The sequence below is a fragment of the Haliotis rubra genome, unplaced genomic scaffold (genome assembly GCF_003918875.1).
Source record: "Haliotis rubra isolate DU_JTF1 unplaced genomic scaffold, ASM391887v1 Scf276, whole genome shotgun sequence".
Taxonomy (NCBI): Eukaryota; Metazoa; Mollusca; class Gastropoda; order Lepetellida; family Haliotidae; genus Haliotis; species Haliotis rubra.
In genome coordinates this window covers 1,152,451-1,166,867 of record NW_025766847.1, presented here as the reverse complement: position 1 = coordinate 1,166,867, position 14,417 = coordinate 1,152,451, and the positions used below count along the sequence as shown (strand labels likewise).

Below are 14,417 nucleotides of genomic sequence, written 5' to 3'. Positions count from 1 at the left end.
GTCAGCCATGTTACTGGCTCAACATGGAATTGTGGAGGGGTTAATAAACGTGCGGATGTACTCATGATGAGTTAATTTGTTACATTTGTATGTCGTATCGGCAATATTTGGCACCAATACAGCGATTAAGGGTGAAAATTGTATGTGGCATAAACATTGGAAGCAATACAGGGTCGAATGGTTAACTATCACATCGGCAGTGTTTCAGCGTCACACACATATGTGGTAGAAATGACTATTTGTGTAAAGCACTTGACGGACTGTTGTGAGCGGCGTTTCCCTGTAATAACCACGCACCTGCTCTTGACCTTCTGGAGCTGGTCAACCTGGTCACTGAGCTCGCTGGACGCTTCCTGTTGCTTCTTGCGGAGAGATGCGACCTGAGACTCATGTTGAAGTGTTGATTCCTCCAGATCACGACGCAGCTTCAGAAGTTCCTGCTCACGTTTTTTGTTCAACTCGACCTGAAAGCAGTTGTTTGGTATTAGTGTTGATAACGTACAAAAACACGTCGTTGTTAACCACGTACGTCGGCTAGTGTCTACACTCAGAAGGCAACCTTAGCGCTGTGAGTGTCTGAGGTCCAAAGTATTCTGGAACGCTGGATTCATTTTGTGAAACGGTGCAGGCTTCATATATCACCAAAGATGTACACAATTGTAATATTACCGAGAAATTATCCTCAACCAAAACAATAAAGCTTTTTCAAAATATTCTCAGCACACTGCTTTCACTAAAATCTGCTTATTTCACACCTGAATTTAATCTGCATCTTACCTGAGCAGCGGTGGCGCCACCAGCCTCATCCAGACGCTCGCCGAGATCCTCCAGTTCCCGTGACAGTTCAGTTCTCTGTTTCTCGACCTGTGGGGGGTAATTAATTGTGATAACTGATTAAAGGCTCTCCAAAACTTTTGAAACATTGATTAAATTCGAGTTTCACAGCTAATTTGCCCTTTACGCCAAATGGAATCTGTTTCTAAGGGAGAGTCAAAATTGGGTATGAATTCCAAATATCAAATTACAAAAACTATATTTTAGTAATGTAAATTCGTACTTAAAATAACTGACGTACTTCATCGGTATTACCGTATATACAAGTAACGTAAGGTAATAGATAATATATATATACTGCTGATGACTGTTCTTTGTTTCACGTTTTTATTGACATAGTAATTCCTAGCTGACAAGGAATCGCCCGGTAGACATACATAAACCCCCTCTGGCACCGAAGGCTGGTTGAAGGCGGGACTGTACACCTATATATAGCCAGGGGTAAGTTGGGCCCACGTCGTTTGTCTCAGTCAGCAGGCTTCTGCTTTTATGTAGCAAAACTCAGTCCATGTGTATTTTTAGAAGTGGCTGCTCCGAATGTCAGTACGCTTGGTAAACCTAACTCAAATTAACAGAATTCCAAAAAGCCGAGAACATCCAAACATTTGAACGAAAGCCAAATTCTTCTTAAAACTTCCTCGAAGCTGTATTTGGCGATCTAGGTAGTATTTAATATCGCCCATTATGTTCCCTTGAACCTAAGAATTCTTCTTGGTTGAAGAAACCAGTAAGTGTTTCAGTTTGTAATAGAGATGTGGAAGTGAATAAGTCCGAGTGCTGCCCTGGCTTACCTTGGCTCTTGCTTGTCTTTCAGCCTCGAGTTCCTCCTCAAGTTCTTCAATACGAGCCTGCAAAGCACGGTTTGTCATTTTCAAAATATATTGAAGAACTTTGCGAACAGGGGTAGGGTATGAGGGAGTGGAGGGGTTTGAGGGTCCTAGTGTCAGGGTAGGTCGGGTTCTCCTGGCGGCCGAACTTCACACTACGTATCGCTACACTTCAAGTGAACAAGCCACATACTTGAACAGTGAGTCAGGCCGTACGTAGGTGATGCGCCTTCCAGAAATATGAGAACTTTTTTTTCAACTCAACTATCTTTGGAATTATCTTCTAGACAGTCTGCTTTCATGGCCCAATACTGCTGATTTGCAACGTCATGCTGATATTCGAAAGTTGGATATATTTTAAATCACACCGACGTTAATAGAATCGCAAATTTAGGCTTTATTATATCGAACTGAGACAGCCCAGCTTGCAGCGTTATCATGAAACGCTGGTTCTTATCAGACTTTGACAGATCACTGGGAATTACTGATGGCCGCTTGCATGTGTTTACACTCGTCCAGCTATCAACATCATAGGCCACGAGTCTGCTAGTGCACAGTAGCTCGCGGTACAGCTGGTTAGGGGAGGGACGGTCATTCAAATTATATAAAGGATTTCATTTGAAACAAATGAATTACATTGACGTGAACTTTAAAACAAGCATCGTTATCACCATGAAACCATTCACTCAGAATATGTGTGTGATGAAAAGCATATAAAGATGTAAAAAAAGCATTTAAAATTGTACATTACTTCTAGCAGGTTTTTTAATCCCGGGGACACACAGGCCAGATCGGCTGCCTCTCGAATAAATTTCCTGCTTCTTGCGCTAAGACCGGGGTATCTTGAAGGCTCGTAAGCACGTGAGAACAGTAGTGGGTGACTCCCGATATTGTCCAGCACTGATGGTGTTACCCCGTGGAATTCCTTTTGAAGATCACTATAATATGACGGATATCCAGATGATTTCACTCTGGAACTTTTCACAGTTGACGATTTGGTAGTACTAGTCTGTGATGATGTTTTAGAGCCTTTGGACTGTCGTGGTCTAGTCTCCGGCTCCTTTGCAGGTACTGGTGCTGGCGCAGGTTTAGGAGCTGACTTCTTCACTGTCACCTGTTCCTTAACTGTGGTGACAATGTCCTCCGGTGGGGCAGGGGCCGAAATGACCGGTGGGTCTGGCTCCCGTGTAGGAGCAGGCTCCGAAACAGCTTCTCCATTAGTTGCCATGGTGACAGATATGTATGATTAATACCCTTGAATATCAAAAGTATTATCAGTTGTAACGAAGGCTGGTGTCCCGGTCTCTACGCTATAAGGTAGAAGACAGGATCCAGGCTGGGAGGTAGGCACCACAGGAAGGTAATGGGTAACTGGGGGGAGTCTGCTGGCTTCTCACTTTATACACTGGCAGCCATTGTTGTGATTCACCGAGACCGAACAACATGAGCAGTACCGGCGCGAGCTGTGTGGAGTCAGGAACTGTCAGTTCTAGAACACTGCATAACACTTACCTGCCTTTAAAGGTCCGGCTTCATGGAATATGTTAATAGGATGAGGTCATCACTCCTGACAACGAGCTGACCTCTTGCCCTTCCCAAGGTCATGTGATGCTTCCTGGTAATTGTACCGACTACGCATCATTCCGAGCTGAACCTATTTAGGCGCTCAAACAAAATGTAAAAACTCTGAGTCTGGCCTCCAGCCAGCGATAAGCATATACGGATTACATGTCTGGAACTAGCAAGGATCAGGGATGGGTAGGGGAAGAGGTATATGTAGACGCAAACACAGGGAAACAATGGAATTTGATCGAGACGGAAGCACAATGTAGGAAATAGAAAGGGGGCGGGGAGGTGCTGTAAGAAGAACCGGGTTCTTAACAGATTTTACTATCACCCTGGGGGAGAGCTAGGTAGCTATCAGGTTACACCAAAGATAAGCAAGGCCCCCATGCTGGGCTCTTCCTTATTTAGCAAGCGAGGCGGGGATAGGATTTCACAACATCAGCAGCGAATGTGTCGGATTCTCCATGAATTCCTCCAAAACTGACAGCTTGACATTAGCAGCGAGTCTGTTTTATATTCTACTTCTTGCAGTTATTTATCTAACACACATTGTAAACATTAGTAGTACCGCTCAAACAAGCTTGACGGAGACGTCAAATCCCAGCCATAACGCCACGCCGTTTCTCCGACCCTAACATTTATATTCGTGTTAGTATTTTTTCATATTACCTTTTCCGTTACCCCACACGGCTACATCCCAAACAAACCCTTCACTTCAGGAATTACTCATATGGCATTTATAGACGAGAAAATATTTCCTGATGATTAATCGCGATCGTGATGCTCCACAGGTGATATATACCTATGGACGATACTGACTTTAAACCGACCTTGCATGTTATCTGAAGTGCAGCACGTCTGGCCTAGCATCACATGAGTAAGACTGCACATGCAGTTGTTTTGGTACATTGAGGCAGAATGTCTCGCACCTGGGATGTAAATATAGCTTGCTTTTCAGTATCAGTTACATTCCTAACGAAACTTGTATATGGCATGCATTGTTTTCCGACTTCGTACTCTTACTTCCTCTTTCAGTGCTGACACACCGATCTTTACCATAACGTTCACATATCTCCAAAACATTCCATCGATTTATTTCGAGAATTTCTGGGCACTGATTTTGAACACAAAATTCCCTTTAATCTAACCGTTTTAATTCCCTCAGCGGCATTTTGAAATCATTATTTATCGTTTTTATCGTTTCACATACGAATATTTTGGCATGTCTTTGTCTGCCGCCGAGCCATTGAAAGAAAACTAGTTTCAGCATACGGTGAATCATGCTATGTAATGAAGAAGGTTGATTCTCTTCAAACTTACTGTCTTTGGAAGTTCTTCTCACACAAAAAAACTGTTGTATCACGAAAGGAGTGTTAAATTTCGAATATGACGTCACTGAACACGTGTGAGCATTTTTAAGAAGGCTGAATGGAAAGATTAACGGATTTCACACATTTCACGGTCGGAGCAAAACTGTTTTATTATTTTCGTTCGCATATATAAAACATTAGCTAAGGCTTTTCTTGTTGATTCCTGCAATTCATAATTATTTCATTAGATAAAAATGTTAAATCTGTCTTTAAAAATCAGTCTTCAATCATAGCTAATCATGAAAATCCTAAGTTACGTTCTGCAAACGCTTCTTCATCGAGGAATTTCTGGGTTGGTACCTGAGCCAACCTATGGGAGAGTTCTTGTGAAATACCTTGAACGGTTGCTATGGTAACATCGAAGAAGTCTATTTACGCGTAGGTGCAGTTTGCCAAACAACTGTTTAAAGCGAAACACACGGCAGGAAATGCTTGGTGGGCACATTTTCCAACATTCCGCCTGTCAGATTTGTTGATAGTGACTTTCCAAGTGGAAACTGACTTACAAGTTGTTTGACGTGTTTAGTACAGACGACAAACGCCGGTGACCTGATTGCAAATACTGATACGTTTATCCCTTGCATCTGCGTCAACAATGAAAAATGCCAGCTAAACTGGTTCACCAGACGTGCCTTCCTACATACATACCCAAAGCTTACACTAATGAGTGAACGAGTTTGGTTTTACGCCGCTTTTAGCAATGTTCCAGCAATATCACGACAAGGACACCAAAAATCGGCTTCACACATTGTATCCATGTGGGGAATTGAACCCGGGCCTTCGGCGTGACGAGCGAACGCTTTAACCACTAGGCTACCCCACCGCCCCAAAAGCTTACACTAAGCTAGTCATATATTACTAAGCGTATATATTACTCATAAAGTTTTTGTTACTCATTTTAAATACAAATACCCGGAATTTTAAGCTGATAAGGTCATTCATTCTATACTGTCATAAACCAGACGTACACACACAGATTTCATATCAAGGAAGTTACACATAAGTTTACAGATGTGTATATGTACACTAATTATATGCTTATATTCTTCAGGTTGTGTGTGTTTTTCCAAAGTTTAACCTCATATCCTAACTCTAACTATTCGTGTTGGCGGAAATTGTTCTGAACTGATAAAACATAAAAACATACATCACTGACATCTCGCCACGTCGCGTTCCATAATTCCCTATGTTCCTTCATAAGCAAATACTTTCCATCAACACAGAGCGCGCATTTGGATGGCATTTGAAAACGCCGAGTATTCCGAAAACGTTTAAAGCTGTTCATTCCTCAAAAGAAAATAAATATTACACTTACCTTCACTCAGTTTCCCCGAATACTTATGTTGTTAAAATGTTTTCTATGACTTGAAACGGTTCAAGACTTATTCGTCAATCAACATGTATGTACGGTACATCCACGCAAGCCCGTTTCAATTTTTACTGCGATATCTGCGCCCTAACAACCGTTTTTATTCAATGTTATAGTATATCAAAGAGAGGGTGACACACTACACATCCACACGGATGGATACACAGTTAATTATGAGAGTACACCTTTAAACGTTGTATATAGTATGGTTAATAATGCGAGTACACCTTTTAACGTTGTATATAGTATAGTTAATAATGCGTTGTATATAGTACACCTTTTAACGTTGTATATAGTATGGTTAATAATGCGAGTACACCTTTTAACGTTGTATATAGTATAGTTAATAATGAGAGTACACCTTTTAACGTTGTATATAGTATAGTTAATAATGCGAGTACACCTTTTAACGTATATAGTATAGTTAATAATGAGAGTACACCTTTTAACGTTGTATATAGTATGGTTAATAATGAGAGTACACCTTTTAACGTTGTATATAGTATAGTTAATAATGAGAGTACACCTTTTAACGTTGTATATAGTATGGTTAATAATGCGAGTACACCTTTTAACGTTGTATATAGTATAGTCGGTGAGATACGTTGTATACATCTACTTGTATAATAATAAATAGTTAATAATGGGAGTACATCTATTGTCGGTAGACGGATGCGGGAAGATAAGGCAATAATGAGAGTACACCTTTTAACGTTGTATATAGTATAGTTAATAATGGGAGTACACCTTTTAACGTTGTATATAGTATGGTTAATAATGAGAGTACACCTTTTAACGTTTTATATAGTATAGGTAAAAATGAGAGTACACCTTTTAACGTTGTATATAATATAGTTAATAATGGGAGTACATCTACTGTCGGTAGACGGAAGCGGAAGATAAGGCAATAATGAGAGTACACCTTTTTACGTTGTATATAGTATAGTTAATAATGGGAGTACACCTTTCTAACGTTGTATATAGTATCGTTAATAATGAGAGTACATCTGTTGTCGGTAGATACGTGATATAAAGTAAATAATGGGAGTACATCTATTGTCGGTACACGGAAGCGGATGATACAAAGTTAATAAGAGTACACCTTTTAACGTTAGATGAGTGATGTATGTAGTATAGTTAATAATGGGAATTAATCTATTTTCTGTAGACCGAGAAGATTAAGTTGATAATCGATAAATACGCAGTCAAATTTGTCTATCTATAAGTATATGTATATCTATACATGGAAGCGGGGAAACACACTCGATGACCAGGTGTTGGGCAGGTGACATGGAGAGTAGGCGACCACGCCCCTGGTCAGCTGTATCGTACCTGACATGTGATATAATGGGCTCATGTAGTTTAGTAAGGGCTACTCGGGAACTATGGATCACGGTGAGGGTCTATACCCGGGGTGGAAAACACATATTAAATCATATATATTGAGGTAAGAAACAAGGAACACTCAGGTAGCACAGCAAACTTTATTCATATATATCGTGGACTCACCTGTGATCACCGCTTCGCAGCACCGACGCTATAGTATTATCCATCGCCATCCGTAGACCACACACACACAATATCCCCGGGAAAAAAACTGCTAGAAGTAATGAGGTCATACTTACCAAATAGGATGAAGTGAGGTGTGAAAGCATGTGGATATGTGTGTTGTAATGGGATGTTGTGATTATAGGATGATGACAATGGGTTTAGAAATGGTGATGAAGGCGTATGCTGGTGTGTATACCTGTAGTTCTTTGATCTTCCTCTGGAGTTGAGCAACTAGAGACTGTTCGTCTTCCAGCTTAGAATTGAGACCACTGATTTCCATGTCCTTCCTGGGAGGAATAAATCATCGTTTTGTTACATGTGCGTGATGGCATGCGATTTTATGGCGCCTTCAGGAATACTTTGGCAATGTAATGTCATAAACGGTATCCAGAGTTACAGCGAGATATCTGAGTAAACGCACTAAACTGGGGATCTTTGATGAGCTACATCAACATTGCCACATCCAAGTCCGTATCGCGACATACATAAATAGGTATAGCGGATAGCTGTAGCTGATCACCTGGTTCAATCCTTATGTCAGGTGAACCTACGTCCTACTTTGTGGTTTCACTATTTTAACACGATCTAAACTAAAGCTTAGTCTCTGAAACAATAAATTGCGGTAAACACAAGTAGTTCAATTAAACCCAGTGATAGAGGGTATTCAGAGCATGTGGCAAATTTAGACTTGGCATCGCAGTAAGGGAAATAAGGACAGTGAGACTATCACATAGCCCTACCTTCTAACATTCTCCTCAAGCTCTCGCTTGACACGTTCCAGGTCCTCTACTGTTTCTTGAGTCATTTTCAGATCCTGTTCTACCTTCCTCTTGGCCTTCTCAACATCACCTCGCACCTTCTTTTCTCGTTCTAGGTTATCTTCAAGCTATAACACAACACTACGGCCTTAGCAATGGACCCTGTGCAGATTTAAGTTACTATTTCAGTCATCAGAACAGTTACTAGAACAACATAATGCATATCGGTCCAATTGGCACCACAGACAAGAGAACTGGGATAAAAGTCGTGATGCCCCAAAGGAATTATTCTCACCTCGTCAAGCGTTGATTCAAGTTTCTGCTTGAGTTTGTTGAGATGGTTGACCTTGTCTTCCTCAGCCTGAAGATCTGCCATTGTCTTTTTCTGGAGTTCCTCGAGATCCTTCTTGCCCTTGCTCAACTTGGCGATCTGTTCATCCTGAGCTGCCATCTCATCCTGGAGTGTCTTGATCTGGTTGTCTTTGGTCTGTTTATCTTGTTCAGCCTAACATGAAACATTCCATTGAGCATAAAGGCAAGATGACAGTGAATAATATGTGAGTGGAACACTGAAATCATTTTCAGAATATCATTTTTACGAGTTAGCTTAGAGTAGAAATCAAACAGCGAATAAAGTGGGTAGATACATAATTGCAGTAAGCAAACAATGGGAAGTTATCGTTACCTTTGCTAGACTGCCTTCAAGTTCTTCACAGTCTTTCTTGAGATCGTCGATTTCGCCCTCCATCTTCTTCCTCCTCTCAGACGCGTCAGCATTTGCATCTTCTTCATCCAAGAGTCGTTCCTCGAGTTCCTTTAACTGCTGTTCAAAGTCTCCCTTCTGACCAATCAACTTCTCGATTTTCTCCTCGGCATCAGCCAAGCTGTCCTGCTCAGTCTGTAGTTGAAGGAACAGGTCGTTCTTCTGTTGAAGAAGGGTGACGTTCTGCTCCTCAAGTTCTTTTCCTCTCTGGCTAACCCTAGACAATTCTTCCTTGGTCTTCTCCAGTTCTTCTTCCTTCTTCTTCATGTCGTCCTCAGCACGGGCAATGTTAAGGAGGGGCTTGACCTTGGTGTACAGCTTCCACCAGAGCCAGTTCCTCATGGACAGCCACTTACGGATGTTCCTCTGAATCACAGAGAGGCCAATTCTGGAAAAAGAAACAACTGTCCATTTGATACTGCTACTTAATAACGACATGTTCACATGTCTAATGTTGCATCATCCAAGTTATTGCAGTAATCCATTGTTGGATAAATGATAATGTCCATTAAGGGTTTTCCCTTGTCATAAGGATCATTTGTCTTATCCTATGTATTTACCTTTGGTCCTGGAGTTTCTTGTAAGCCTTGCGCATCAGATATCCACGGATGTGGGCTTGGAACATGGAGATAATGGCGGACAGACGCTCGTCACGGAGATCCTCAAGGTAACCCAGCACACCAGCTTTAAAGAATACTTTTGTAAGACCACAACGGTATTCATTTTTGTCCATCTGAAGAGCTTCAAGAATCTTCTCAGTGCACACTTTGCCGTCAGCAAATCCTTGGGGTATGGCATTGGGGGCCAAGATGGAGTATCTACATGGTACCAAACACAAAGTGGTCTAGAATCTGTATTCATTCTCTATCGTACTGTTATATTTGGGTACAAGCAAGTGCTCAACAAGCTTTTCAATGTCGTTATTCTACAGTTGTTATGCAAGATTGTACAGAAAACTTTTTTTTATCGACGTTTGTTTGGGAACTGATGATATATGTACGTATTCACCCCATAATACAGGAGACTGGTCCAACCTTACCTCTGCTTGAACTCGGAATAGATGACTCTGTTGGGGAAACCCTTACGACAGATACGGATACCCTCAAGTACACCGTTACACTGGAGCTGGTGGAGCACGAGATGGGCGTCAATCAGACCTGGTGATGACAAGAAATCCATATAGGCGTGTGCGAAGGGATCAGAAAACTTCTAAATACGTGAACAAATTTGCTTGAATTATCTCTTTCAATATCATGGACACCAGAGATTTGCATTTCATTTAAATGAAGACAGCATCCATGTATCCAAAAGTTTGGAGTAAGAATATACATTATTAGTGGAGCTTTGCCATTGATATAACATATATACGGGTTTTTTCGAAGTAAGTGAGTTTTAAACAGTTTTTTTTTCAATTGGATAAAAGCAGACGAGATTGATGTTGGATGAAAACCCCAAATGGCATTACATGCGCTGACAGACCATCATCTGGATGGATGACGGATTTGCACATACCACCGGCGAGTCCGCAGTGAAGGGAGAGTGTAAGGCAACAGAGGAACATAGCGGTGTGGACACAGGTCCTTGTTGTTTTATCTCACCTGGAGTCTTGAACTCGTTGGGGATGATACAACGCACGAAGTGAGGGTGAGTGCTGTACAGGTTCTTCATCAGCTTGTTCAGAGACTCCTGTTACAGAACAACATAGGTTTTATACAGATGAAACGGCACACATAATATCATACACTTTACTATGGGTTATTTCATTGTATTCTTGTAGGTCATAATCGATAACATGATTAAAATATATGCTTGAATCCGGCGTTAGTTCTTATCGTTTTCTTTATGGTAGAAATAAAATAATAAATGAAATTACATTTACTTTTTCACACAGAGAGACAGAAAAGAGGACAATCTTCTAGAGAAAGGTCATTGCATCAGAAAGAGATGAAGAAAGAGTGAGAGATGCAGAAGATTGGAACCTAGTGGATTACTTAACAGTGAAGAAGGTAAATATGTCTTTTTGCGACGCTTATGTTATTATTTCAACAATATTCAGACGTAGAGATCATGATTTGGCCTCAGACAGCATATCCATGTGGGAAGTCGATTGCGAATCTTCAGTATGACGAAAACTGTCACCGTCCCATGAATAGACTAAAGAGGAAAGCACTCGTCGTGCTTCGTGTTGCAGAGGGAAGGAGGAAGACATGCAGAGAAAGTGACGGTTGTGAGGTACTGGAGTCAACAGTGAAGTTGTCACGCGTTGTTATCAACAAGAAGCTCACACATCTCAAAGAGTTAACACAAACGTCACACTGGGGCACCTGGGCAGGAGGCATGAACACTGCCAGAGACTTGGTCTATGTGAAGAAGGAGCGTGTGAGGTTTCATGTGCTCTAACCTAGCATGTAGCTAGCTAGCTATAGTTCTGGTGAAGTTCCACTGGGAATGTAAGATCATTGGGGGTTAAGAAACAGGAAGAAGTGTTATTTTTTATTCAGGTTCCGCAACTGTGTGAAGGAGCAACCGTTTCTAGAGGGATGGCATGCAGACTGGGTAGAGAAGTCCCGACGGGGTCACCACGCTTCTACCTATAGCAAACATGTCACTGAATTATACCCTGTGTGTTGCACTGATAGTCTGGAAAGCTGAACTCTTCTTTTTCTTGCCACCCTCTGAATGTCAAAGTGAATACATTACATCCATGATAATACAAAACAATACAGACGTATGGACCTAAAATATATCCTGGTTTTGAACATATTCTTCAGACCATACAGTACATACGAGGTCCATATTTTCTCAAAACAAATATGGAACAAATCCAGAAGAAATATCTGTTTTGAAAAATAGGGACTTCGCATTCGGTGAAAGTCCTACCCTGTGCATGTACGACACCGTCATGAAGCTTGAACCCTTCTTTCTGTGTTTGGGAGCTTCAACTTAAAAATCAAGCAAATCACATAGCAGCTTGTGTTACTGGAACTTAATGAAGAATACAAAATACCCCAAAGACGGCTTTTAAACCTTCTCAACTAGAATATATGTTATTGGCACTTATTACATTTACCATTTTATGTCAACATGAGTGAGTGAGTGAGTTTAGTTTTACGCCGCACTCGGCAATATTCCAGCTATATGGCGGCGGTCTGTAAATAATCGAGTCTGGACCAGACAATCCAGTGATCAACAGCATGAGCATCGATCTGCGCAATTGGGAACCGATGACATGTGTCAACCAAGCCAGCGAGCCTGACCACCCGATCCTGTTCGTCGCCTCTTACGACAAGCATGGGTTACTGAAGGTTCATTCTAACCCGGACCTTCACGGGTCTGTGTCAACATGAACATAGCTGTTGTTGGTTACTGGAGAAGACGCTTGGTTTCATATATCTGCCAATATTCACTTTAATTGATTCATATTTCAATGTCGAAATATGCAAGAAATAGTTGTATTTTATCAGAAATGAATTCTTCCCTTAACTACTTCTACTTCTGCGGTTTTACGCTGCAATCAACAAAAACATATAATTAATCTTGGACAGACAGAGCAGTAGTTGTTGCTAGCACGGCCATCATCCTTTGAAGAAGGTCAGCTGACACACACTCAGACAAGCGATTCCAACCAATCCTAGTTCGAGTAGCAACCCATGGCACTAACGACTGATCTTCACTCAGAATTCGAACAACGGTTACTTAGTTTGTGGATCTGAAAATAATGTCGGCTAGTAGAATAACTAGCCTCGATTATCTGCCGGAACAGATTGTATTGGCTGTAACAAGCACACTACCGGTGATCAGTGATACCACCAGGTGTTCGCCAAAAGCTGTCTGAGTAATAAACCACTTCTAACTTAACATGACTTTGAATTTGAGGTGGATAAAACGTAACCTTTAAATCTTTGATAACATGACAGTAGATTGTCTGGTCGAGACGCCGCCATAAGGCAGATGTACCGTTGTTCCGCGTCAGGCAAAATCTACAGACACTTGGGGTTTTCATACAGAGTGTATGTTACAAATGTTCAGTGTTTCACCGCTAATTTCCACCGCTATCTCGCCCTTTATGTCCAGTGGAGTCTGTTTTCGCAGACTGACTATTCTCTGGCGTTGACGTGGTATATTATGTGCTTTAGGATCTCGTGGTCTTACCTGGCACTTCGGGAATAGCAAACAAGGTCTGAACCATGGCTTCCTTGGAGTGAGATAGCAACTCCACGACAGTTTCGTTAAGGGGATCCTTGTTCTTCTCAAGCCATCCGTTGATGTTGTAGGGCACCTGTAATGAGGAATATGTGCGATGGATGTATCGACACCATAACGTGTTCTGATGTATGGCCAAGCCTTTAGTGATGATGTGCATGTTCATCTCAATGGAGAAATGACCGAGCACTGATGCTGCCAAATGACAGACCAAAACTCCAAAACTCAAATGAATAATGGATTCGAACCCAAGACTAACGTGTTCGGTACCGCTACGAGACACACCATTATATTTCTTCAATGTGGGGGAATCGAATCAAGGTCGTCCGCGTGTATAAGACCTAAGCTTCAAGACCAATAGCCCTTCTTATGAATGACAGTGATTGAACTACATCCCAGTTATATCAGGGTCTGTCAGCTTGATGTATGAAGAAAGCCGAAAGTGGTAGCGGTCGTATTCGTTCACCATTTTGGCGAAACCCATTAGCACATATATAGTGTCGACAGGAATAATCCGGGAACTGAACCGACAGCCTTATGTTAGAGTAATAATGTATTTAGTGGATTTACTTACTGTGCCAGCGTAGTGCTTCAGGGCAAAGTGGGCATCAGTGGCACCCTTCATTCCCTTCACAGGCTTGCCAAAGTTAGGTGATTTGCCCATGTGGTTGGTGAACAGCTTGTCCTTGAAGGTCTTGTCAGAAGCCTTGGGGAACATGCACTCCTCTTCAAGGATGGACAACAGACCCATAGGCTGTAAAGGGAAAATTGACTCAATACATCTGAAAAACATTTCTGTATTCATCCTGGAAAGTTCACGTCATTGATATGTACATGCTTTCGTACCTTTTCAATGAGATCGATGCAGGCCTGCAAGTCCATACCGAAGTCAATGAACTCCCACTGGATGTTTTCCTTCTTGTATTCCTCCTGCTCCAGGATGAACATGTGGTGGTTGAAGAACTGCTGCAGACGCTCGTTGGTGTAGTTGATGCACAGCTGCTCGAAGCTGTTGAACTGTATAAGACGTGTGAGTTAGTTAGCCATGACAGACTCTGAAGAGTTAGTGGATGTTTAAGGTGTCTGGGACAATTTCCAAACATAACCGGGGAAACAAAATGGTTGTCTGCTTTGAGCGGCATTTAGAAGTTGGTGTAATAACAAGGGAGATAGTTC

At 41.6% G+C, this 14,417-nt stretch overlaps 1 protein-coding gene across 13 annotated transcripts in view; it reads right to left on the bottom strand.

Annotated features, from left to right (window-relative positions):
- The window catches only part of LOC124280933 (myosin heavy chain, striated muscle-like), a 36,048-nt gene that overhangs the window by 7,395 nt on the left and 14,236 nt on the right, over positions 1 to 14,417 (bottom strand). For 8 of the 13 annotated variants that reach the window (XM_046716939.1, XM_046716928.1, XM_046716927.1 and 5 more), the window contains exons 13-26: positions 14,088 to 14,258; positions 13,816 to 13,995; positions 13,191 to 13,317; positions 11,919 to 11,980; positions 10,637 to 10,724; positions 10,078 to 10,195; positions 9,599 to 9,856; positions 8,961 to 9,426; positions 8,571 to 8,780; positions 8,258 to 8,403; positions 7,714 to 7,804; positions 1,626 to 1,682; positions 778 to 864; positions 298 to 464 (exon numbers count right to left, since the gene is read on the bottom strand). In XM_046716939.1, coding sequence (XP_046572895.1) covers positions 298 to 464; positions 778 to 864; positions 1,626 to 1,682; positions 7,714 to 7,804; positions 8,258 to 8,403; positions 8,571 to 8,780; positions 8,961 to 9,426; positions 9,599 to 9,856; positions 10,078 to 10,195; positions 10,637 to 10,724; positions 11,919 to 11,980; positions 13,191 to 13,317; positions 13,816 to 13,995; positions 14,088 to 14,258 — 2,228 coding nt within the window. Of the gene's footprint in view, positions 1 to 297; positions 465 to 777; positions 865 to 1,625; positions 1,683 to 7,713; positions 7,805 to 8,257; positions 8,404 to 8,570; positions 8,781 to 8,960; positions 9,427 to 9,598; positions 9,857 to 10,077; positions 10,196 to 10,636; positions 10,725 to 11,657; positions 11,714 to 11,918; positions 11,981 to 13,190; positions 13,318 to 13,815; positions 13,996 to 14,087; positions 14,259 to 14,417 lie in introns of all 13 variants that reach the window. The other 5 variants (XM_046716929.1, XM_046716936.1, XM_046716938.1 and 2 more) reach the window with 1 other exon arrangement.